General features: G+C 40.8%; 1 protein-coding gene across 1 annotated transcript; it reads right to left on the bottom strand.

The window, feature by feature from the left end:
* Positions 1 to 1,733: 1,733 nt before the first annotated feature.
* Positions 1,734 to 21,405, bottom strand: LOC139953564 (sperm-specific sodium:proton exchanger-like). The gene is made up of 20 exons (XM_071953008.1): positions 21,033 to 21,405; positions 20,156 to 20,385; positions 19,435 to 19,600; positions 18,203 to 18,319; positions 17,185 to 17,455; positions 14,805 to 14,948; positions 13,147 to 13,400; positions 12,125 to 12,309; positions 11,616 to 11,759; positions 11,041 to 11,199; positions 9,923 to 10,189; positions 9,333 to 9,524; positions 8,478 to 8,679; positions 8,025 to 8,173; positions 7,309 to 7,434; positions 6,610 to 6,708; positions 5,603 to 5,779; positions 4,609 to 4,746; positions 3,664 to 3,780; positions 1,734 to 3,272 (listed from the first exon to the last, which is right to left on the bottom strand). Exons 1-20 carry the CDS (start codon positions 21,256 to 21,258, stop codon positions 2,841 to 2,843), a joined length of 3,795 nt encoding a protein of 1,264 aa, XP_071809109.1. The 5' UTR covers positions 21,259 to 21,405; the 3' UTR covers positions 1,734 to 2,840.
* Between the last annotated feature and the right edge of the window lie 6,283 nt (positions 21,406 to 27,688).

Here is a 27,688-nt window from a genome sequence, read left to right as displayed (position 1 = left end):
CCAAGGTTTGAAGGAAGCTTCACGCCAACCATCATGGAGTAAGTTCGACAAATAATATTATTTGGCATTGTCCAGTATTTCCGAAAGTTCCGATTATCGAAAGAGAATATTATCCCTCGGAACTATCAGCCGCTCGCAAACTCAACATAAAAGCTGTTGTTTTCAAACAAACTTCTTGTATAATATCAACAAAGGCGAAGCTGTGAAGACATTTTGCTACTTCCATGGAAACTCATACAATACAAGAAGCGTGGCAACGAAGTTTATCAGTTGCGTATTTTGTTGAGTGGATAGTTAGTTGTGACAATCCATGTGCACTCACGCAAAACACTTATCTAATTGAGTGCTATCGTCCCGTGGCCGGCAGCAAGCCACACACAAAATCTCTCAAAACTCACTCTGTTTAGGTTGACTGTGCCAATGTAGGTACAATGGTACTAATTTTGTCCGTCTTTCAGGTGGAAATACAACGCAGTTTATCCAGAACGCGACGTTAAAATCCGGCGACGAAAAGCTGAAATCAGTCATTTTCCCTTTCTCACAGCACTGTACAACACTACACTGTGTTGCTGTTTATAGCTTTTAAAAACGCGCGCGCGTTAAGACCTAATTTGCATAACAATGAAACACGCTTTTTGGCAACTTGGCATTTCGTCAAAGGAATGTGAAGGCTCTTCCAATGTATAAACCTAACCCCCTGCTTGGCTGTATATAACCATGGAGGTAGAACTCGCTCATCAGTTCAGCAAGCTTTTCCTTTACTCTATGGTTTGTGCATGGGGGGTACTGGTCTCAACTTGCTCTATAGTCATCGTCAGGGGCCAATTTCATAGAGCTGCTTAAGAACACAATTTTGCGTAAGCAAAACAATCCTTACTCAGTAAAATCAGTTTACCGGCCAAGACTCCACACAATTGTTATGCTATGTACCAGTCACAAGCAATGTATATGGCATTAAATTTTTGCCAGTAACATGCTTATTTTACACATGCTACTGGTCAAAATTTCATGCCATATAATTTGCTTGTGACTGGTCATGGTATTGAGCTATTGTTTACTTAGCATAACAATTGAGTGGAGTTGGCCGCTATTCTGATTTGACTAAAGCATTGATTATTTTGCTTAAGCAGAATTTTGTGCTTAAGCAGCTCTATGAAATTGGGCCCTGGGGACTTAAGAAATATGAGAGGAGTGGGCCTGTTTTCCTTGTAAGGGCCAAAAGTGGATAACCAATTTTACCCAAAACCTGAGAGTAAAAACAGAATTTGTGTTCAAATATCTGCTGTCCCTTTTCAAAATGTTCATCATCTGGGGTGGATTTCACAAAGAGTTAGGACTAGTCTTATCACGAGTTAGGAAGAGTTGCTCGTCCGTACTTAGGACTAGCTGTACGTTGTTGATATCTCTTAGGACTAGTCCGAAGGTAGGACTAGTCCTTACTCTTTGTGAAAGAAACCCCTGCTAATAATTTTTTTGAGTAATTACCAAACGTGTTCATTGCCTCTAAATCGTACTGCATTTATCCATTGCTTTACTTCAAAGAGCGTGGTCAGTGACCTGCAATCCATCTATTGATTACACAATAATGAGTGAATGTGAAAATAGTCTGTTAACTATAAATTATTCAAAAACACAACAAAACAAATTATGAATAAACTTTAGAAGCATTTTATTTCAATCTGTACTTATATAGCTCAAATCCTTTATTTACATTGTATTATTTAAAAATTGATTTAAAAAAAAATTCAATTATTGTGGATTCCTCTGGTAATAAATAAAATAATAATATTTTGCAGCAAAAGTTACTTGGTAACCAATTGATGATAAGATATCTTTCTATAGATTGTAGCTGTGAGAAATCAAAAAGTTTGAGGGGAATTTTCAAAATCCCCCAACCCCCAAGACAACAAAATTTACTTGATCTGATTGGCAACTGGTGGAAACTTTTATTACATTCTTTGTTTAAAATGACTAGCAGCCAATTTCACGAAACGCTAGGGTTAATCCTATCTCGAGTTAGGACGAGTAAACCCGTCGTAACTAGGATGAGTTCAATGCGTCCTACATATCTGAATACGGAACTGACCCGCCCTAAGTCCTAAGATTAATCCCTAGTCGAGTTCGGTCAAATCGACGGCTGACCTTATAACTTGACCACTCTCAAAATGAACCAGATTGAGACTTTGGCAAGCCTCAGAGCAAAGTACCTTCCCCATTCTTAAACAAAATAAAACCATTTCTTTTGTTGTATTTGCCAAGATTATAAATTGAAGAAGAGATGTCCTGCCATTGATTTCACAAAATTCTTCCTAACTTAAGACTAATCTTAGGACTTAGGACGAGTCCCAACCCTGCACTGTAGCATGCTGACCTTAAGATTAATCCTAAGCTAAGATGAGTTACTCATCCGAGATAAGACGAGTCCTAACTCTTTGTGAAATTGACCCCCGGCCTGATAGTGCTACTTTGCCTCCATGCCCCGGGTCATTGCCTTCGTGCCCATGAAGTGCTCCAATAGAAATTTACAATTTCCTCATAGTGTGCCTTTTCTTGGCGAGTTTAAAACAGTATACTGAAAATACACCCTATAGTCAACCGAGAATTTCCCATTGTATTCCTCCAGCATAACTACACCCAAGTCAACAAAGCATTGCCATGTATTCCTACAGCAAGTTTAAAACAGCATGCTGAGCCTCTTAAATACACCCTAATGTCAACCAAGAACTTGCTATATTTATTCCTTTCGTGATTCATTCAGTCAGGTTACCAATCCTTGACAGTAGACCAAGAATATTCCATATGTATCCCTTTCAGTGTTTCACAAAGTCAGGATACCACTCCTAGACAGACTCGTCCACATACGTCATTCCACCTTGACCCGTCACCGGAGAGGGCTGCCTTTTAGGATCAATAGGTTCAAGAACTCTCATCTTGATGCCTTCAAGGGGAGGTGGCATGATTACTTTGACCCTCTCTCTTGAAGTATTCTTACTGATCCCACCGCTGCCACCGACTACGGTCCTGGAGTTCTGCAAGCGCTGCACAGAGGTGTGTTGTAGACACACGTTGCTGCGCATACCGGCGATTGACATCAGGGAGGCTTGAGCACTAATGATACCCTCTAGTGCTGGTAGTTGCATCGCACTGCTCGGGATCACCAGAATCTTCGGATCGTTCTTGTCATCTTTCTTGAAGGTCAAACGGTGAACAGATTTTGGAATGACGTGAGGAGCAACGATTTCGTCCCGTGTGTGTGCGTTGATGGCTTTACCCTACGAGGCAAAACAAACAAAACTTATTCAAAACTTATGTTCACCACTTTTTATGTTATTTATCAGTGAGGAAGGAAGATGCCAATATAAAATATAGAATGTGCGACCTTGTAGCCGACTTTTTAAGAAGCTTGTGATTGAGTTTGGTTCCATGAGGCGAGTGGTGTCAGATGCTGAGCGTAGACTTGAGCGGCCAGGCCGATGGAGAGACAGGCAAGAGGATAAGTAGTTGTTGAGGCATCTCTCCCCAATCGGCAGCCATTGAAGATCTTGTAAATACGGTGTGGCATGGTCATGCTTTTGGGCACGACAAACAAGTTTAGCAGCCCAGTTTTGTAGCCGTTGCAGTCGTTGAAACTGGATTAGAAAAATTGCTTTGTAGAAAACTCACCTGAATCAAAACAATCTCATCCACGTTATCGTCAATATTGAAGTTGTATCCTTCTTCCTCAAGATCAGGTACGTACCCTCTCTCCAGATGTAGCTTCACCCTCTCCTGGGTCCAGCCCTGTTATGTCAGAAAATAACAGAAATAATCTTTGCATTTTTATATCATTCTTACTGAGTGAAGTCTTTACCTCTCACTGGCGAACACTATTGGTAATTGTCTAAGACCAGTCTTCTGACTTGGTTTATCTCAACATATGCATAAAATAACAAACCTGTCGAAATTTGAGCTCCATTGGTCGGTAGAGTTGCGAGATAACTATGAAAGAAAAAACACCCTTGTCACACGAAGTTGTGTGCTTTCAGATGCTTGATTTCGAGACCTCAAATTATAAACTTGAGGTCTCGAAATCAAATTCAAGGAAAAGTACTTCTTTCTCGAAAACTGAGTCACTTCAGAGGGAGCCGTTTCTCACAATGTTATATACCATCAGCCTCTCCCCATACCAAGTGAGGTTTAATGCTGATAATTATTTTGAGTAATTACCAATAGTGTCCACTGCCTTTAAAAGCAGTGGAAATGCACACGGTGGTTCAATTATCAGCAGAACAGAACGGAGCCTGAACAGAAGGCCAGGCCGAGGTTTGACAAACTCTGACAAACCTCGGGTCTGTACACACCGGTTTTGGAAAAAGCAGTATTTAACACGATCTTTCCTATCGAATCAAAAGTTCATGAGGAAAAAACATGAGGCTTTGGGCGTCACTGAGAGTTTACTGACACAAATATCAACAACATTTCAGAGGTTCTTGTTTATGATAACGAAGTATTGGTAAACAGCGTAAACTGTTACTATGAAAGCAATTTTGAATCATAAAAATGTCCAGTGTCTTTAACAAGCGTCGTTGTATAGGTGTGACAATCAATTGACTGTATACATGTAAATACCTGGAAAGCAATCTGTTCCAACATCAGCGGTGTTGCGATACGGATAGCAATGACTCGCCACAATCGATAGAGAAGAGATGGATGCAGGGTAAAAGTATCTAACGCAGTCTGCATGTCTTCAAGGTTGATGTAATACACCTGGATGTTAACAAGACATAAACCAATACCTGTTAGTGCCAAAACCATCTTCTTTTTGTGTATAGCGCCCCCTCTTGACAAGAAGTAGTTCCAGGCTGCGGCCCTTGCGAAAACAGTCTAACTTAAAAAATTTACATTTAGATTTTTACATTTAGATCATTTCTGGGTAAACTCAGAGCGTTTTTCAACTTCAAAGTTTTAAATGCATACTATGCATGGTTGTGACAATAACTTGTCCTATCTCATCCTCTGTTTACACTTTTGTCCCAATTTTTGTATACTCAGTACTTTCCTGAGTTCTGTGGAAAAAAAACACAGAACAGAGACATATTATTCGGTTGGGATGTGAACCCACGACCTTTCACTGCTTTGTCTAATATGATTGACTTCATTCATAGAGTTATATATAAGAACTAGAGAGCGCACTTGCCTATATACGTGCCCCGGCATGCGCCCAGGCGGCCATTTTCTAAGTTGACAAAACTGGCATCTCACAGCGTGTGTTTGTGCGGCCATTTTGTAAGTTGAACAACCAGCATCGCGTGAGCATTCAATAAAAAAAACCTCAAACGTGTATTTCATATTCAACGCGCGTCCAGAATGACGCGCTTGTCATCTTGCGGTCCCGTGGCGTTTGTGCACGAAGCATCACTCGTGCGCCCTCTAGTTCTTATACATGTATATAACTCTATGACTTCATTTTGATGATCCATGTGTGAAATCGTAGATTTATACTGAACAATAATATCTATATTACACATTATTGCCTGTATAAGATTTGTTAATGTGAAAACAAAATAAACCTTGAACCCTTTTGAAACCTTGAAACAGAGACAGCCAATCAATGATGACTCACCTGTACAGCCGTTTCGCAGACGACCGTAGCGTTGCGAGGCTTCAACGTCAGTACGCCCATCTCTCCAATGACATTCCCAACTGACAGATAGTCTTCAAACTGTCCTGGTCCTGTATTGACGGTGACAGAGTGGTGACTGGCTAGCTCATGGTCCAAGTATTCGCTATGACCAAACAGCTGTAGAAGTCAATTGAACAGAACCATAATACGCATTATCTTCAAGTACGCGCTAATCCACCAATCAGAATTGCAGAATGGAGTGGTGATAAAAACCTATATTGCACGGCTAATATCACTACCTGCGTCTTGTGTGTTCTATGTCACGCGCCAAGTTTGCTTGAAGATAAATACGTTATCACATGCACGCTCATGGAAATACAAAAAATATAGCGCATCTGCGTCCCATATCCAACGAGGCCCCATATGGGACACAGAAGTGCTATATTTTTCCATATTCAACTTGCGCTTGTGTGATAACTTATATTACAATAATAATAATAATAATAATAATAATTGTATTTATAACGCGCCCTTTGCCAGAAGATACAAAGCGCCAGGTTTTATTACTGCAAGGAAGGGACGAAGTTTCTGAGATATGAGACCTAATCCTTAGCACCATTTAATGGTTTACAAGGTGCTGTGTGGCACATCATGCTGCCAACAGCCAGGAACACCAGGGCAAACCCCTTCTCTTTTCGATAAGTGCACTGGGTTCTAGCTTTTACATGCGCTTACACAACACATGGGACCAACAATTTTACGTCCCATCCGAAGGACGAAGCAATTGTTAAGTGTCTTGCCATTATAACCATTACACACTTTCGGAACAGAAAACAAATTAAAAGTTCACAGATTTACAATCAACCTACAGGGTTTACAGAAGGTAATGGTGAAAGACTTCTCTTGAAATATTATTCCAAGAAATGCTTTACTTTTTGAGAAAACATTAAAACAATATAAATTCTCGATTATAAAAAATTCCTAATAATAATTATTACTGTGCTTACCTTTACTAGTCCTGATACAATGAGGTAAATCCCATTTGGTATGTCACCCTCCTTCACAATGACATCCCCATAGTCAAAATGGAGCAGCTCGGCACATGACTGTTTGGATGTAAATGAAGAATTACTTAAGATACAGAAGGATGTTGACATACCTAGGAAAGTCAGTTCTGTTGCGCTTCATTCAAGATGTAATTTTCAGGTAACTGATCTTGGGAATATATATTTGGTTTGCAGTAACATCATGTGTGTATATCTACTTGCCAGGTAGAGTTTGTTCTTTATAGAACTGCTTGCTTTGTATTTGGTTTGCAGTAACATCATGTGTGTATCTACTTGCCAGGTAGAGTTTGTTCTTTATAGAACTGTATCTTGCTTTATGTTTGGTTTGCAGTAACATCATGTGTGTATATCTAATTGCCAGGTAGAGTTTGTTCTTTATATACCCACGGTACGTTCGAATAGCTTTGACGTCATTGCAGGGCCTCACCCGGGTCAGCCCTAAGTGCCCTGCTTGTGGAAAAGGTCACTTGGGTCTGGCCCGAGGTGCATGACGTCACCACGAGAGGGTGAGTGATCGGTTGATTAGCTCTTGTCAGGGGTTCACCGGAGTGAGCATTGCGGGGGCGACACAGGGAAGCTACATGTAATAGAACGCACCCAAAATAACCAACTAAATTCCTCTATTTATTTATCCGCTACCTTGATGAAATCAATGAGTTTCTTATCTCCTTCGATCCACGGTACATTCTTAAGAAGATTCTCAGGTGGTGGAGGAGGGATGCTCGATGGTGCATTCATCAACTGCTTCATCTTTATCTCAACAACCTGTATAGATGATACAGGAACAATTAAAATAAGTAATTTATTTATTTATTTGTTTTTTAATTAAAAGAAAACCCTGGACACTATTGGTAATTACTTGAAACAATTGTTCGCATAGAAACTTACTTGGTAACGAGCAATGGAGAGCTATAGATGTATTGCACTACGCGTCATTAACCGCCATATTTGATGTATTTTATACAAGAAAAGTTCACGTGTGTACGCGCTGCGCGTGACCCTTGTGCACTTTTCACAAGTAAAATACATCAAAGATGGCGGTCAATGATGCATATTGCAAACCATAGTATAAATCATTGTGAGAATAGGCTCCCTCAGAAGTAACCTAGTTTTTTAGAGAGGTTTTCTCACTCAAATAATAAAAGGTTTATGTTTGTGAAAACGTTTGATACAACTGTCCCTAATACGTTTTTTTTAGATATGGCAGACACAATGCTACAACACGATAAGGTTCGGGTAAATTTGTGTGTATACACAAAAACCAAATAGTACACTCCTATCAAGTCCGCCATACCTCAAAAAGGCGCTTATAATGTCTGGGTATAGTCAGGTTGAACTGGGTTTTTTTTTTTTACCTTTTCCAGTTTGTGTGTCTCTGATTCGTCAATGAGACCAGCTCCTTGTAGTTCTCTGATGGTATCTCGTGAATGGTTGAGCACGGTGCGGATGGCTTGCCTCGTTTTCACCGACACTGCTATTCCTGGATGAACACGCTGTAGCATTCCTGTATATATTAAAGGCAATTTCCCCCAAAACATGGAAGGGTAACAACAGAATTTATGTTCAAATATCTGCAGTCCCTTTTTAAATTTTTCATCATCTGCTATCAGAAAGTTTAAATTTTACACTTGCATCATGACCTCTGGCGATCTGAAAGTGACCAAAGCATACTTAAACAATTCTACCAGCAAAAAATTTGAACAAACATGCCAGACCAAACCAAATTTCAAAATGTCCACTTTTAGTCCTCTATACATTTCTCAAAGTATTAATTGTTTTGTGACAGAGGGCTAGCTCTAACCACTTACCTAGCTCTCTGATGCATTCCAGTCTTGATGTTTCCGAGACGTTCTTGAGGTGACCTAAGATGTTCTCATTGTCCACAAGGCGATCAATCAGCTTGCTGACTTCTTCCTCGCCGATAACGAAGCCTTTACCGACGTCGTAGCCGAGGGAAAGCTTCAGATTGATGCGGCCATTCACTATGTTGATCAGTTTAGGAATAAGAACCTGACATGGGGGGCAGATTTAAAAATATTTTATATTTTAAATCTGCGCAAATGATTCTTTGTTGGCAGGGGCCATCCAAAAAGGCAAAAGTTAAAAAAACTGTCATCAGAGCGATGTGCATCAAGACTTTACAATTACAGGCGCACTATAGTTGTTCTTATTGTTTGCGGAATCAACATATGTGTTTCTTGCCAGATAGAGTTTGTTCTTTAGAGAACTATCTTGCTTTATATTCGAATACCACATGGTAGATTTTCAGAATTCGGGAGACTTCTCAGTTCTGAAACGAACTACCTACTCTTAAAACTACTACCTTTGGCAGAAGGTAGAAAATCAGCAAGGACTACTTTTCTGGATCGTTAGAGGATCGTTATAGATAGTTCCCACATGACGTAAATCGGCCACACAGATATTTTGGAACACACAGCCTTGTGTTTTACGCGAGAATGGCGTGGAGCACGTGCACATTTCACAAAACTCCTTGCCTGTTTGGTTTAACAGTGTGGTTGCGTTAATAAACTGAGCACTTGACTCGCCTGCAAGCAAAAATGCAATTTTGCCAGTAAAGATGGTGTCTATTCCAGCTTATCCATTAACTTCACTACTTTGTCTCATTATTAGTTATAGTATTAATTTGTTATTGTCACATTTACCTTAAATAGGCGGAGCATCCTGAGACCTCGGAGTAGGCGGATGAGTTTAACGACCTTGAGGACGGCCGGATTGAATCCTTTGTTGTCTCCGATGACCTCATCCAGGATGATATCGATGAAGGACATGATAAGAATGAACAAATCAAACTTATTCCAGTTGCTGAATATGTAGTAGCGACGCCAACCGATCACCTAGACAAAGTTATAATATTTATCATCTTTAAAGCATATTTCTGATAATGAAACCAATGATTCACAGTGTTGTAGCCACGGTGGGCTGCACCGGGCGGGCCTGCCCGGCAGGACTAACAAATTTCGCCCACCACTATGAGCAAAACAAACTATGCTGCCCAGCACAAATTTACCGTAGATTGCACTTTAGCAATAATGGCCCCCTATCTAAATTTCAATAACTTTGTTGAACCGCTCGCCCTTGGTAGACTAAATTTGACCCAGATGGCCGGTCCATCTCATACTTCTACAGGTTTGTCAGTTTATGTGTATGGTGGATTACATAAAGTGCTTATACTGCCAGCAACTTTTTTGCTAGCAAAACCAATTCTGTAATGTTCCTTTAAATGCAAACTTACCTTTACAAACGCTTCTATGGTGTAGAAAGCCGTGAACACGTAGTTACTGATCTTCAGCCCCGGCTTGTAACTGGTGTACAACGGATGATCCTCTTGCACGACAAACGACATGATGATCGGGATCATATTGAGAACGATGACGGCCATGATGGTCACCTCAAACACGACGTGACTGCTGAGTTTGAACATGAAACGTTGAATCCGGAAACGAGCCGCCGGAAGCTCCTCAACCTTCTTGACGCGGATCAACTCTTCCAGTTTGCGTTTCTGAAATAATAATAATAATAATAATAATACCATTTATATAGCGCCTTTTCCTAAGGTTACAAAGCGCTCAGAGAATGACAGGAAAAAACAAAAAAGGGAATGCAAACAAAAACCAAGAGGAAAACCACGACTAGGCAAAACTAGCAGCATTTTGCCAAGAAAGTCCCGCGCAAAGCCGGTCTCTCTTTGACTTAAACCGCAGGCCAAGCAATGCAAGATTTACTGATTGAAAATGAATGTTTTCAGAGACATTTTGAACAAGGTAACAGAGCAAGAACTTTTGGTTGAGTTTGGAAGGGAATTCCACATCCTAGGGCCTGCAACTGAAATAGCTCTGTCTCCTGATTTTCTGGTGGTTTTCTGAAGACACCAAGTAATAGTATACAAATATTTATGGGATGTTGTGGCCGAGCGGATAAGATCACCAAATTCAAGCTCTGCTGATTCTGTTCAGCAGAAAGTGGGTTCGAATCCCCAGTGTGACACTTGTGTCCCTGAGCAAGACACTTAACAATAATTGCTTCTCTCCACCCGGGGGTAAATGGGTACACTTGTACCTGTGAGGGCAGAGATGGTTCGTGTGATTGATTTAGCCGAGAATTTCATAGAGCTCCTAAGCAAATAAAAATCGCTTAGCATGAAATCTCTTCCTTGATAAAAACCGAATTACCAACGAAATTTCTATTTGCTGCATATTGCTTGTTACTGGTTTTCAGCTGTTGTTTGCTTATCCTGAAAATTGCTTGGAAATTTGGTTGGTAATCTTGTTTTTATCAAGGAGAACATTTCATGCTAAGCAAATTTTTGTGCTTAGCAGCTCTATAATAAATTTGGCCAAAATCGTTACTCACCAAATACGGATACACCCCCTTGATCTCCCAGTTTTTCTTGAGATCTTGTACGCTTACAAAGCCCTCTTTCTGATCAGCTGCCGTCTCGGTGTACCCGACCAGGACTCGAACGGCCTCACGAGAAAGCATGCCGTGTTCAAACTGCTTCCAATAGCTCACCTATTCACCGTTTAAAGGCAAAGTACACTATTGGTAATTACTCAAAATAATTATTAGCATAAAACATTACTTGGTAACGAGTAATGGGGAGAAGTTGATAGTTAAACATTGTGAGAAACGGCTCCCTCTGGCGTGATGTAGTTTTCGAAAGAGAAATAATTTTCTACAAATTTGATTTCACGACCTCAAAATAAGACTTTGAGTTCTCGAAATCAAGCATCTGAAAGCACACAACTTTGTGTTACGAGGTTGTTTTTTCTTTCATTGTTATCTCGCAACTATGACGACCAATTGAGCTCAAATTTTCACAGGTTTGTTATTTTATGCATATGTTGAGATACACCAAGCGAGAATACTGGTCTTTACCAAAGGTGTCCAGCGCCTTTAAGGAATATCGAATAAATTTGTCTATGAACCTGTTCGGCTTTGAGCATGCGTAGTCTGGCTTCGTCCATCATTTCAGCATACTCTGTCGGTGACGGTTCATTGAGCACATCGGTGTGACACATAGGGCAGACGCTTGACTGTGGGGCAAGACTTAAACCCTCCCTGCCTAGCTTCTAGTAAAATAATAAATGGGAAAAAAATTGAAACGCTCAGAAGGCAAAGGTGTTAAATTATTTGGCTTATTGCTTCAAATAAAGAGTGAACACAAGGCTAAAAAGATTAAAAGTGTAAAAGTTTTATAAACAGATTTGCACATTTAAAGATTTTGGGGTTGAACAAAGACAAATTTATGTTGTGCTCTCTCCAGTACCAGCTTGTTCGAGGGTGAATAACATAAAAAAATTACCGTATGAAAAAACACAGAAAAACTACACTAGTAAAAACAAGCAAAATAAAATCGAAATCAAAGTGCAATATGTATCTTGCCTGCCATTGAATGCACAAGAGGTCACTTTTTCCATATTACTAGAATACTCACACCATCTTCGAGGTCCGTCTTGTACGGATCGTGAATATCAGCCGCCTTTACGGCGATCGTCCAATCAGCATCAGCCAAGAAGCGATCCGCCTTTAGCATCGCAAAAGTTCGAGCCTGACCCTCTTGGATCCGTTTGACGGCGTTCGCCATGGCCAACCGTTTCGGTATGGAGATGTCACTCATACCTTTAAAAAGGAAAATGGAATTTTTAGGGAAATATGATATTTGTGCTGAAGGAGAAACTGCTGGGTATTTGAATATCATAGGGAGTGAGCTGGGCCCAATTTTGCCCTTAAAGGAACACGTTGCCTTGGATCGGACGAGTTGGTCAAAACAAAAGCGTTTGTAACCGTTTTTTTATAAAATGCATATGGTTGGAAAGATGTTTTAAAAGTAGAATACAATGATCTACACAAGTTTGCCTCAAAATTGCGTGGTTTTCCTTCTACTGTGCGAACTAACATGGTCGGCCATTTATGGGAGTCAAAATTTTGACCCCCATAAATGGCCGACGTGTTAGTCGACGAGGTAAAAGGAAAACCACGCAATTTCGAGGCATGTTTGTGTGAATCATTGTATTCTACTTTTACAACATCTTTCTACCCATATGCATTTTATAACAAACGCTTTTCAAAGACCAACTCGACCGATCCAAGGCAACGTGTTCCTTTAAAAGCAAGATATTTAATCATAACTGCTTCGTAAAAAGTTGGGAAGGTATTGCATTCTGCTCCCAATACCAGGCAGGCTCCTGGTCAATGATTGTACACATGTAGGTGGCACCGTGAGTTGATTTGGGTTAAACCGCTCCAATAAATGAAGTGATGTAGCCCTATTCTAGAGGTGGCCGTCTAGCTGGTCTTGTGATGATAGGAAATTTTTCAAAATAAAAAATGTTTTGCATATTTTGTCTGATATGAAACATTTATAATAAGGTTATCTGAATGATTTATTAAAAAACAAGTTCAACCCCCCCCCCCTCTTATGGAACATCCCTCTGCATTCCACAATAATGGACTCACCCAGCATCCCCAGCAGCAGATGAATGGTCGTAGCATTGATCAATAGGGTCAGTATCACTATTCCAGAGGTGTGAAACAACACCTTGCTGCCGATGGTCTGCGAGTCAAGCTCCTCAGATTGCGCGACGAGAAGCGCCATGGCTAGACCCACGGCCCCTCTGAGGCCACCCCACGTCATGATGACGCCATTACGCCAGCTCAGTCCATAACCGATACGGGAGAGAATCGGGCTGAACACCGCGATTACCATTCCCCTGAGAAAATGAAAATAGTCAGTTATTAAAAAATTTGAAAAATTAAAATGATTTGTAGCTTTACCTTAAATATTGTGGCTTAACAGTCGCATGAGGGCGCAATTGTTGACCTAGTTTCGGAGTTCTTGCCAGCGGTGCCGGGCACATGAATGATGTGTGCATGACGCGTGATCCCCACGCGGGGATCACATGGACAGCATGTGCTGACCACAGGCCGTAGCAGTGGGCATTTTAGGCTGCGTTTGTTAGAAGTGGTTTAGCGGGCTGTGAGGAAGGAGCGTTTCCAGAGAACAGGCCAGTAATTGCGAACCTAGGGCTTGATTTAAAATTTATGTTAATAAAAGGAGAGAATTAAACCGAATCATTAAAAGAAATAGAATCGACCAGAGAGAGAAGGAATCAAAATAAACCATTATCCTTATCAACGAGACATTTGGCTTCAAAACAGTTATTTCTATTATTGTGTCCGTTATTGTTATTTTGTTAAGCTGCAGCGAAGACTTTAGACCGCTCGAGTCGACTTTACAATTATTTACAATAATATCAGCCTTTCTCAAGCAAATTGATCAAGGAGCCTACAAACAAAACAGAAATGGAAATTTCAGGAGAATAATTTTGAATGACTCAATTTTACTTTTCAATGCTTGCATGTCCATTCACATTTTTGAGGGGTTTCAAGTACACGGGAAACCAAGGCCCAATTTTATGGCTCTGCTTACCGTAAGCACAGAATCGGCGCTTACAGAAGCAGGGAATTCTGTGCTTACGGCAAGCGTATTTCACGAATTTTGGCTTCTGGGTGTGCGTACTCCATGTTACTAGGCATTCTACGCTGACAAGGCTAGCGCAGAAATTTGGCGCTTGCCTGTAAGGGGGGAATCGTGATCATAAGCGCAGAATTTGGCGGTAAGCAGAGCCATGAAATTGGGCCCAAGCTACAACCATAAGAAATAACTTCTTATAGTCCACTTGTACACGTATAGGCTGCCATTGCTCTGGTCAAACAATGAAAACGTGCAAGAACATACGCACCGCACAAAACATTTTAAAACAAAGAGCACAAGTGTCATGACCGGGATTGGAACCCACCCTCTGTTGCTGACAACACCCCTGGGCCCAATTTCATAGCGCTCCTAAGCAAACAAATTTGCTTAGCATGAAATGTCTCCCTTGATAAAAACAGGATTACCAACCAATTTTCCCTGTGACTTATAGGATAAGCAAACAACAGCTGAATACCAGTAACAAGCACCATGAAACAAATGGAAATTTTGTTGGTAATCCTGTTTTTATCAAGGATGAAATTTGTGTGCTTAGCAGCTCTATGAAATTGGGCCCAGAGCTTGGGTCCGGTGAACTAGACCGCTCGACCTCGAGTGATGTTAGGAAACCATAGGGGCTCACCTTATGATGTTGATGCCAATATAGAGCGCAAAGACGTAAAACCAGTCGATGGGATCTACGTTGGCGAGGGCGTGCTTCGTGATGACGAGACCTACCAACATGAAGATTAACGTGTTGGCTAGGTAGGCTAGCATCTCCCAAAATCTGAGCGATCAAGTATAATAAATGGAGTGTTAGTGACAAGGTACAAGGTGCAAAGTACAGGGTACGAGGCAAGAGGTACAATGTACAGTTTATGCACAAGGTACAGGTACAGGGTACAAGGAGCAAGACAGTTAAGACACAAGGCACATGGCACATTAAGGGCACAGCACAAGGCACACAGTATTTGAGGCACACAGCCAGAGCACAGCATATGGCACACGGTACAAGCACACGGAACAAGCACAAGCACGCGGCACAAGGCACAACGCATGGCGCGCGGCACATGGCTCAACAACATGGCATACAATGCACAGCCCGGCATATGACACCGGACACATGGCACAAGGCACAAGCACACGACACAAAGCACAATCACACGACATACGATTCACAACATATGGCACACGGCACAAGGCATAACCCAAGGCGCGCGATACATGGCTCAATAACACAACACACAATGCACAGCACAGGGCACAAGGCACAAGCACACGAAATACGACGCCCGGCACACGGCACAAGGCACAAGCACACGGCATTTGACGCAGGACCCTAGGCACAAGGCACAAGCATACGGCACAAAGCACAAGACACAAGCACACGGCACAGTCACACGGCACACAATGCACGGCACACGGCACAAAGCACACGGCATACGACACACTACACAAGGTACAAGGCACAAGCACACGGCACAAGACACACGGCACAACCACACGGCACACAACGCACGACACAGGGCACAAGCACACGGCGTACGACACACGACACAAGGTACAAGGCACAAGGCACACGGCACAATCACACGGCACACGGCATACGCCGCACGGCACATGGCACAAGGTACAAGGCACACGGCACAATCACACGGTACAAAACGCACGGCACAGGGCACAAGGCACAAGCATACGGCACAAGACACACGGCACAAGCACATGGCACAGTCACACGGCACACAACGCACGACACAAGGCACAAGCACACGGCACAGGCCACACAGCACAATCAAACGGCACACAACGCACGGCACAGGGCACAAGGCACAAGCACACGGCATACGACGCACGGCACATGGCACAAGACACAAGCACACAGCACACAACGCACGGCACAGGGCACAGGGCACAAGCATACGGCACAGGACACAAGGCACAAGGCACAATCCCACGGCACACAATGCACAGCACAGGGCACAAGGCACAAGCATACGGCACAAGACACACGGCACAAGCACACGGCACAAGCACACGGCACACAACACAAGGCACAAGGCACAAGTACACGGCACAAGCCACACAGCACAATCACAAGGCACACAACGCACGGCACAGGGCACAAGACAAAGCACACGGCATACGACAAACAGCTCAAAGCAAACAGCACATGGCACATTAAAAGCACAAGGCACACTGCACAGGGCACACTGCACAGGGCACACTGCACAGGGCACACTGCACAGGGCACACAGCATTTGGCAGTCAGCACAAGATACAATTAAGTTATACGTACAAAGTACAAGGTACAAGGTACAAGACAAAATGTACATGGTACACAAAACACACACAATGCACACAACACATGCACAACGCACACGACACACGCACTCGACACGAGGCATAAGGTACAGGGAACCACCTTTTGCCTCCGAGTAATTCCAGGCGTGCCTTTCATAACCTTTGACCCAAATTCACCTATGCAAGAACACCTCCACCTCCTGATCGAAGTCATCCCCGCATTCATGATCAGCCCAAGGTACAAGGTAAAGGGTACAGAGTACAAGGTACATGGTACATTAGGTACAGGGTACAGGGTACAGGGTACAGGCTACAGGCTACAGGATACAGGGTACACTGTACAGGGTACAAGGTACACGGCACAAGGCACAAGGCACAAGAACAAGGCTTGACTCTCATATGCAAGAACACCTTCACCTCCGGACTGATTGAGGTTCTCTCCGCGTTCAAGATCAGCCCAAGGTACATGGTACAGGGTACATGGTACAAGAAACAGCGTACAAGGTACAAGACACAAGTAATTCGATCCAGACAAACTCACCTATGCAAGAACACCTTCACCTCCGGACTGATTGAAGTCCTTTCCGCGTTCACGATCATCCCAAGGTACAAGGTACAGTGTAGAGGGTACAGGGTACAAGGTACAAGAAACAGCGTACAAGGTACAAGAAAGAGCGAACAAGGTACAAGACACACAAGTAATTCGATCCAGACAAACTCACCTATGTAAGAACACCTCCACTTCTGGACTAATTGAAGTCCTCTCAGCATTCACGATCAGCCCTAGAACAACTACAGCAAGCACACCAGAAACCCCGAGCACCGATTCTCCAAAGTAGAAAGTGAGGTACGTAGACGCCAGGGTGATGGAGATCTCTACCATCGCATCGTTGAAGATGTAGGAGAGCCACATGGTTGTGATCTTGGCCATGACTAAGCCGAATAGCGGACCGCCGAGTGCCACTCGGACAAAGTAGAGAGTGATACTGGCCGCTGAATCATGGTTCACAAAATATAAAAAAACGTGGTAGTCATTGAAAAGACCGAATCATTAGGCTCCGCCCACGGCGCACTTGTGAGCAAGAACATGTGAGCTTCTCCAATGCCATTCTGCACCATTCTGCTGCACGCACCAAGCAATTACACGCAAGCATGTCGGACCTTATTTTGTCAGACTTTTGGTTGCGCAATGGGTTGCGATTGGTCAATACGCAATGGATAGGTCTATTGAGGCATTAAAAATCATTCCAGGATCAGGAAAGCTCCATTAAAGATTTTCTGAGTTTCGGCAAAAAAACTATCTTTACCCAACATTAACAACAAAATAACAAAACTATGAAAATTTGAATCAATTGGTCGTCGAAGTTGCTAGATAATAATGGAAGAAAAAACAAGCTTGTCACACGAAGTTGTGTGCTTTCGAAGTTGTGTGCAAGAAGTTGTGTGCTTTTGATTTTGTGACCTCAAAACCAAATTTTGAGATCTAAAATTCAAATTTGAGGAAAATTACTTCTTTCTCGAAAACTACATTACTTATGAGGGAGCCGTTTCTCACAATGTTTTATACTATCAACGGCTCTCCACTGCTTGATCAAGTAAGTATTTTAATGCTAACAAGTATTTTGAGTAATTGCCAATAGCGTCCACTGCCTTTAAAGGAGCTTTTTCCCGTCTCGACTTTGGCAAAGAACCTTTATGAAATTTGGTTCTGTGGTAGCAGAGAGGTAGAAACTGGCTTACCTGTTGCACCATGGTTTGGTACTGACATATCTTTGAAGACGTAGAAGAGAACGATGGAGCATCCGTCATTCAACAGCGATTCACCTTCTATCATAGTACCAAGTTGCTTAGAAGCACCTGTATTTTAAAAGTTAAAGGAACATTACAGAATTGGAACGTTACAGAATTTGGACGTTACAGAATTGGAACTTTACAGAATTGGTAAAAAAACAAGTTGTGAAGATCACAGATTTACATAAATTTTACACGGTCTAAAGATGATGATAGTAGAAAACTAGCCCACCTTGTTGAGCTGTTAATGGCTCCGCTTATAACATCGGTCGCATCACTGTCACTATGGTGACAGTTATGAGACCGATGTTGTGGTGACAGTGATGAGACCAATGTTAAAAGCGGAGCCATTAACAGCTCAACAAGGTGGGCTAAGTAGAAAACATCCCTTTAAATATTTATGTCTGAAATGTCATATTTCATGAGAAATATATATTACCGGTAACCTAACTTCGCGTTTTGAAAAAAAACAAAATTAATATTCTTTATCCCCGATGCAAATTTAACATCTATTATTTCGCGTTTTGAGTTTATCGCTCAGTGAAGGATAAGAATGAACTATAGTAAAATAATAGTACACTTGAGGGAACAGCCATATTATAATTTTCTTTTTATGGAGCAGGCCTGTCAGGGAGTGTTGGCTCTGAAAAGAGCTGTTTTGGTCTAGACGTTTCCAAGAGTATTATAGTATCTGCAATCACCACAAGATATCAGTTTGCAGGCAGGCATTACAAAAAAATATCCATACATACTGCACTTTATTACTGCAGCTTGTTTCTTCATGGTTGACTTTTTTTGTAAGTTTGTTCATTAACTAAAGGCAGTGAACACTATTGGTAATTCTTGGTAACGAGTAATGGGAGAGGTTAATAGTATAAAACATTGTGAGAAACGGCTCCCTCTGAAGTAATGTAGTTTTCGAGAAAGAAGTAATTTTCCACTAATTTGATTTCAAGACCTCAGAATTAGATTTTGAGGTCTCGAAATCAAGCATCTGAAAGCAGACAACTTCGTGTGACTTCTTTCATTATTATGTATCTCGCAACTTTGACGACCGATTGAGCTCCAATTTTCACAGGTTTGTTATTTTATGCATATGTTGAGATACACGAACTGTGAAGGCTAGTCTTTGACAATTACCAATAGTTTCCAGTATCTTTAAAAAAAAGTGTTTGACTTACCAAGATCTTTCAGAAGTGCTACCACAGCTACTGGGTCTGTTGCACTCATGATAGCGCCAAACATCATGCTAACGCTGAACGACCAGTTGTACGAGAAGACGTACATAGCTAGCACTGCGGTAAGAGCTGAGGCTACGATAAGTCCCAGGATAGCCAAGATGCACACCTAGAAAGAGGAAAAAAAGATAACTTTTAAACCAGGGAAAAATTATAAAATAGTTATCATCCATTTTGATTTCTGAACAAGATGCTTTAGCATGATTCTTTCACAAAATTTTTGGTTTTAAATTAATGAAAACATTATTAGATTAATTAGCTGTTTTCCACAAGAATACAAACATTAATTTGTGGCACTGAACGAAAATAAACCGTCAACGATTCAATAATACTATTTATTATAATCCTTTGGTCGAGGAAGTTAAAAACTTTTTGGAAAAAAAGTTAACCTTGGTTAAAAGTTAATTTTAGAAACTTTAATAAACTATAGTTACAGTTAAACTTGAGACATTGAACGAAAGATAACTTTCAAGTATTTAGTAATACAGTTTTCGCTTAGTCAAGAAATTTTATAAACTATAAATTGAAGCTGGACGTACAGCTGTTAGTAAAACTAATTTAACTACCTTTCGTCAAGGAAACAACTACTAACAAACAACAAAAACAATTCCTCATGTGACAATACCTTTTAACATTTTTTTTTGTTAATAAAAATCCAACTCACCTGAACAAAGCTCTTCATGAAGGTGTGTACATCCATCGCAAAAGCAGACTCAAATATTAGTACAGGTAGAAAGACGTGCAGCAGAAGATGCGGATCCATATGAGCAACTGATGATGTGTAGTTGTTTATCTCAGGCACCTTCTCAGAGAGCAAGCCAAGACATACACCCAAGATGAGAAGGACCACTGTGTAAGGGATGGGTACCTTCTGAAGAAGTGTCCGCACAAGAGCTGTAAAGGTAATCAATAATAATCGGTATATAAGAGATGTTAAACTTGCATCGGAGATAAAGAATATTAATTTTGTTTTTTTTACCCATACGCCGATGTGTGTTAGCACTGTACACTCAGTACTTTCCCGAATCCTGTGATATTTTTTCCAATATGTTCCGTAATGTTCCTTTTAAAAAGGGAACACCTTTAGCAACATTCCAGTTTTACAAAAATAGTAACGAAAACGTCCTGGATAATTTGAAAAGAATTTCCGATTGTTATGCTATAAAAAAGACGCCAATTTATAGGCCACTAATAGTTTTAAGATTACTTTTTTTAAGAAAACAAACGAACAGTTTTGCGTTATTCTAGATAATTTAATTGTGCGTGAATTTCAGAATTGTGTTCCCGGTTTCGTCAGGGTAGACAAAACAGAACCTCTTACTTGTGCCTACCACTGCCTACCACCGACTACCGTGTGTTCATTCGGTTGTACTACATAGGCCTATCATCATTAGCTTTAAAAATGTCCTTAAAATGTCCTTAAAAATTCTCTCAAAAACGCACTGGATCCAAACAAGAAACAGTAGGTCTAAACTGAAAATATAAGTTTCTCTTTTATGATTTTGCGCCTGAAATCAGCGTACTTTTATTTTATAAGTTACCTCCAAGCACGCATGATCCAAACAGGAAACATATCTCATACGGTGGCGAATGTGCGTGCTGTTCTGACGGCTCGTGGTCGGTTGCGTTGCTGCTGCTATCATTAGCCTCCCCGGTGACGGGATGCCCGGCGGCATCATGCTCAGCTGAGCCCCCTACATCGTAAAAATAAATCGCCGCAACTCCTACAACGGCCACGTAGAACGAAAGCCCAAAACTAACTGCCATTGGCAACACTTTTGGTTTATTCCTCCAAATATATTGAAGCCATTTTGCAAATCAAAATGTAGCTTTGATTGTGTATTCTTTGGATTAAATGTTATTCAACGGGTCCCAAAAGCAGAGCGCGTATGTGTGTGTATCGGTGAAGTATTTTTGTTTTGTTCCAACTTTCCATCAAGCAAATTCTCTGAAAAGCACGTGCCAATAATGACAAGTTTAAAATGCGCGCTTTTGTTCTATCTACTTGACATCACAATTTGTTACTGCGCTCTGTTCGGATACGCTCCGCGGTATGACATGCGCGCTCGATGGTAAGAAAAGTAGACTGTGCCAATCTCGCGCGTATTTGAATCATGCGTTGAAGCAATGCACGTGGGACCATTGATCTCCATTATACTGGAGATCAATGCGTGGGACCAAAGTGATCCCAAAAATATTAGAATGCTCGCGAGACTTAAATGGTTTGCGACACTCCGCACTGATGCTAAATATCGAAATTAAAAAGAGATGGGTAGGTGTTGAAAGTGTGGCTGAGACGTCTTCTACCTGCAACAGTCACGTCCCACTTCCCCCAACTATACGAAGCATTTTGGGGGGTAGTTTCACGGAGTTTAGTTCTAGAATGGGGGGGGGGGGTGGATTGACCCTGGTTGAACTAGCTACAAGGGCTGGGAAGGACTTGGCAATGATTTTAGACTTGTCTCAAGTCCCAACCCAGTGCCATCGCCAGAAAACTATTGTTTTGTGATGCTCTGCATTTATCCCAACCTGTTCCGCATTACCGGGGCCACGTTCTCGGGACCACATTTTGACGGCGACCGCGCACTGCTAATTTCGCACGATATGCTTGGGGGACCTCTCACACGATCTGAAAACGGGACTTGAATCAAGTCTACAATTATGTATTGTTGGCAAAACAACATGGCATCATATTCTGTTTCATGAACCTCCACAAAATTATATTGACGACCCACTAGACTTGCGTACAAGTCGTTATTGTTCAGCACCACCCAGTGCTTTATTGGGGGATTGTTTTTCTAAATATTTTCGAAAGGGAAACCATTTATGGGGAAAAAATAAGAAAAGTTCTGGATGGCAATTCTGTTCAAACTGCAGTAAATACATTGCCCCCCGTAGTCACTACCAGGGCCCAATTTCATAGAGCTGCTAAGCACAAAATATTGCTTAGCATGAAATTTCTTCCTTGATAAAAACAGGATTACCAACCAAATTTCCTTGTTACTGGTATTCAGCTGTTGTTTGCTCATTGTTTGCTCATCCTGAAAACTGTGTGGAGATTTGGTTGGTAATCCTGTTTTTATCGAGGCAGAAATTTCATGCTAAGCAATTTTTTGTGCTTAGCAGCTCTATGAAACTGGGCCCAGAGCAGTAGTCTCGCGGGAGCCAGCAGTCGTACGTGATAATCAGTGTGTCGAGATTCGCGGAGAGAGTCGAGACACTTTTTAAGGACTTGTCCACAAGTCTAACCCCGACAAAAAGACAGACACACTTTCAACAAGGTGTTACTTTAATATACAGATTTATATTGAATTCATTACATGGAGATACTTCAAACAAGTACATCTGGGCCCAACTTCATAAAGCCTGTAAGCACATAAAACCTGCTAAGCACATAACAAGTATTGCTGAACAGAATCGGGTCACCAGCCAAAATTACAATAGGTTTCACTGTGACAACTGGTGCACCCACTCATTGTTTGCTTAGCAAAGAAAAGTGTTCAGCAGTATTTTCTACTCAATCCAACAGCTTTATGAAATTGGGCCCTGATTATTAGCTAGCCTGTGTTATATATTCTCTCCTTTTCTATTATAGTACAAAACCTTTTCAAGATTCCTTTGTAAGTTTTAATAGTGATGATCTTTTATACAATATTTGACTGCACTGAGAGTGAACATTATTTTCATATCTGACGATCTTATAATAGAAAAATAATATTTGAGAAACTCCCGGCAAAAAATTAGAGTCTTTAAACGCAGTAAAGACTTCAGATACAAAACCTTAGTGTTTTTGTCACGGGTCTTTTCGAAAGCAAGGATTTTGCTATATGCACCTTAACCATTTCAGAGCCGTGTCTTTTAAATATGCGGTTTTGAAATTGCTTCAGTAAAAGCCTGAGCACCGACAGGAGCAAAATCCTGTGGTTTCCAAAATGTACGCTATGCACATGGTTTATGAATTGGATAAAACATTGCGAGAAACGGCTCCCTCTGAAGTAACATGGTTTTGAGAAAGGGGTAATTTGTCACTCAAATAATTAAAGACTTCGGGCCTGAAGCCTTTTATAAGACATCTGAAAACACACACATTTTGTGCATACAAGGTTAGTTTTCGTGCGTTATTCTCTTGCAACTTCGATGAACATTTTTGTCAAAATTTTCATGGATTTGTTATTTTACGCATATGTAGGGACACACCATATGAGATGACTGGTCTTTGACAAAATACCAAAGGTGTCAAGTGCCTTTAAAAACGACGTCAAATGACGTCTGTGTTACATCAATTTTATCAGAATCTCAAGATCAAATCTGGTTTTCGGTCTGATGCTTAACAATGCTCTTTAAAAAGTATGACTATGCAAACAATTATTTCATTAAAGCCATTTCCATAAAGCTGTCAAGAGCACAAACTTGCTTAGAAAAGAATAATCTTGCCGAGCAATAAATTTTACCAGCTTATGTCCAGTAGTGTCGTCTTGTTACAGTGGACAGTAGGCAGTGGACACTATTGGTAATTACTCAAAATAATTAGCAGCATAAAACCTTATTTGGTAACGAGTAATGGGGAGTTGTTGATAGTATAACACACTGTGAGAAATGGCTCCCTCTGAAGTATCATAGTTTTCGAGAAAGAAGTAATTTTCTACGAATTTGATTTCGAGACCTCAGATTTAGAATTTGAGGTTTTGAAATCAAGCATCTGAAAGCAGACAACTTCGTGTGACAAGGGTGTTTTTTTTTCTTTTATAATTGTCTCGGACGTAACTTCGACGACCAACTGATTTAAATGTTCACATGTTTGTTATTGTATGCATGTGTTGAGATACACCAAGTGAGAAGACTGGTCTTTGACAATTACCAATAGTGTCCACTGCCTTTAAGCAAGTTCATCCGCTGAGCAACTTTATGAATTTGGTAATAATAATTATCTTACCCTTAATTTAATCGAATGCACTGTTCAGCTTTACATTGGCAGTGCTTACACTTTTAAAACAGGTAAAATTACTAATGCCTTGTCTTGCTTCTCGTGTCTAACATTGGCTTAAACACACAAATAGTTCATGCCTAAGCAAGGATTGAATAGTTGTTTGACTTGCGCCTAGCCTATAACCATGTGACCTGTGGTTCCAATAAGTGTGACCATGTACACCATTAGTTTGGTAGGCAAGATACTGCACTGGTCATATTGGAAAATTGACAATTTGTGTCATAATTTCCACATAATCCAAGAGTTATAAAAGTAAAAGCTGGACAATTTTTGAGATGTGCCCCCTTTCATCATATCAAAAGTTGAAAAGAATTGGACAGTGCAATCTCCATAAAATATAGGATTTTATGTTTTCTTCCATTAGGCTGTGTACAAATCGTGCCAGCAGGAAGCCCAGGGTTTGATTTCACAAAGCAATAAAACCCATCGTAAGACAAATTTTCAGAATTACCATAGTGATTTGTATTGTGACATCACACTTTACTAAGCAACTACGATCGATTTGCAGTTACGACCAATTTTAATTTTTGTGTGAAATAAGGGTGGCTCTTTTGTAAACATGTAATGTCACAGGTCACATCGTCTATAGGCTTGGTATGCATCAGCTGGACCCAATTTCATGGCTCTGCTTACCGTAAGCAGGGAATTCGGCGCTTACGGAAGCAGGGAATTCTGTGCTTACGGCAAGCCTATTTCACGGGTTAGCGGCGAATTTTGGCTTCTGCGCGTGCGTACTCCACGTTACTAGGCATTCTACACTTACAAGGCTAGCGCAAAAATTTGGCGCTTGCTTGTAAGCAGGAATCGTGTTCGTAAGCGCAGAATTCGGCGGTAAGCAGAGCCATGAAATTGGGCCCTGGTATGCATGTATAATCAAAACATGCACATACTCTGCAAATAAATTTGTATTGGTTGTACAACCTGAATACTGATTCAAACAAAACACTGCAGGGATTATTTGTTAACTGATGAATTCTGATCAATGAAATGCCATCAGTTTTCAAAACTCCCTTTTCAAACATTGAAAATAACAAGTGAACATGGTGTTGAGAGGAACAAAAGTGGAAAATAAATGAAAACATTAATAAAATATTTTGTCAAAGGATGACAGGATTTCTTAAGTTCATATGAAAATAGGTGAGTTAAAAATATGAACCAATGATGAAAAAAACCACAAAGCTGTTAAGTACAACAAAGGGCAAGTTTGAGTGCACACATTTAGTTGACCCGTGATTGACAACTGACCAGCCACATACATGCGCAGTGACCATAGAAACAGAACCCGAAGAAGGCTGAGTGTCTCATTGTGGGTGTGGTCTCATTGTGAGACCATTTTTATGGACGCGCATACGCCATTTTTGTTACGCGTGTGTATGGCAAAATCTTTTGCCATACGATGACATCATCATTGACCAATGAACACACTAGAAATGGTCTATGTGCGCTGACATCTAGCCATTTTGCCATACATGCGTCTTACACGATGATCATTTTGCCATGCATGCGTATCGCGCGGTATCGATGCACCGCGTCCACAGACGACACAGAGGGTGGCCGAGCTCAGCGTTCTCTGGGTTCTGTTTCTATGGCAGTGACATACTCATTAGAACAACTCATTTGGAAGTCTAGTCAACCATCGGTACCATGGTTTTAAAACTGCATTGCCCTCAGCCTTTTCAAATGAAATAGTGCCACTGGCTGACACATGTTAGCATAGAACAGGCTATCGCAACCACGAAAGGAACCATGGGCTTGAGCCTGAGTCCAAATGGTCAACCACAGTAGTCGACCAATGGACGACTAGTCTGGGTCGAGTCAAAATAGTCAACCTTTAGTTACATGTTATTTGAGATTCAGACATTATGGTTCCTAAATATCCTTTTTAGCAGTTCTATTTTCATAATACATCGGAAAACAAAACAATATAATAAAGGGATAAAGAATAAACAAACAAATAATCTAAAAAATTTAAAACTTTGTAAATTTAAAGCGATAATTTCTCAAACCAATAGGTATGAGTTTTATATTTTACTATGATCATTAAAGATATAATTATAGATTGAGGAAAATACTTCGGCAAACATATTATAATGGCAAAAAAAAGAAGAGCTTCGAACAAAAAAAAAATAGTAAAAATTTAGAGATGTCAACGTTCCCTTAAAACGACACAAAACAACTTGCAAGAAATTAGACATGTTACTGCCCTTCAAAATGCAACTAATTATCATTCTTTAACGAGCAGGAATAGTGTGAAATATAACTTCAGGGCTAAGGATTTAAAGGCACTGGACACTATTGGTAATTACCCAAAATAATTGTAAGTATAAAAACTTACTTGGGAACGAGCAATGAAGAGCTGTTGGTCGTATAAAACATTGTGAGAAACGGCTCCCTCTGAAGTAATGTAGTTTTTGAGAAAGAAGTAATTTCTAACCCCAAATCATAAAAGACTTCAGGCCTGTCGCCTTTTTCTTAGGCATCTGGAAGCAAACAATTTGTGCAACGAGGGTGTTTTTTTCTTTCATTAATTTCTAGCATCTTCGAAGACCAATTAAGTCCAAAATATTCACATGGTTGTTTTTTTGGATATGTTAAGTGAGAAGACTGGTCTTTGACAAAACCAAAGGTGTCCAGTGCCTTTAAAGGCAGTGAACACTATTGGTAACTACTCAAAATAATTATTAGCATAAAACATTACTTGGTAACAAGTAACAGGGAGCTGTTGATAGTATAAAACATCGTCAGAAACGGCTCCCTCTGAAGTAACGTAAATTTCGAGAAAGAAGTAATTTTCACAAATTTGTTTTCAAGACCTCAGAATTAGATTTCAAGGTCTCAAAATCAAGCATGTGAAAGCACACAACTTCGTGTGACAAGGGTGTTTTTTCTTTCATTGTTATCTCACAACTACGACGACCAATTGAGCTCAAATTTTCACAGGTTTGTTATTTTATGCATATGTTGAGATACACCAAGTGAGAAGACTTGCCTTTGACATAAACCAATAGTGTCCAGTGCCTTTAAGCAAACTACTATATTATTAATGAATCTGTCACTCAGTGGTTTTATAACAGGACCAAAGATACAAGAAGCCGTTTGTACACATGGTTCTCCCCAGGTTTTAAAAAATCTGTTGAGCATTCTGGATCCATACTTTAAGATGTTTGGCCGAAGCAGGGGTATGGGTTAGGAATGCTTCAGAATGTTGTC

The sequence above is a fragment of the Asterias amurensis genome, chromosome 22, assembly GCF_032118995.1.
Source record: "Asterias amurensis chromosome 22, ASM3211899v1".
Classification (NCBI taxonomy): Eukaryota; Metazoa; Echinodermata; class Asteroidea; order Forcipulatida; family Asteriidae; genus Asterias; species Asterias amurensis.
This window is presented reverse-complemented; position numbering and strand designations above follow the sequence as displayed.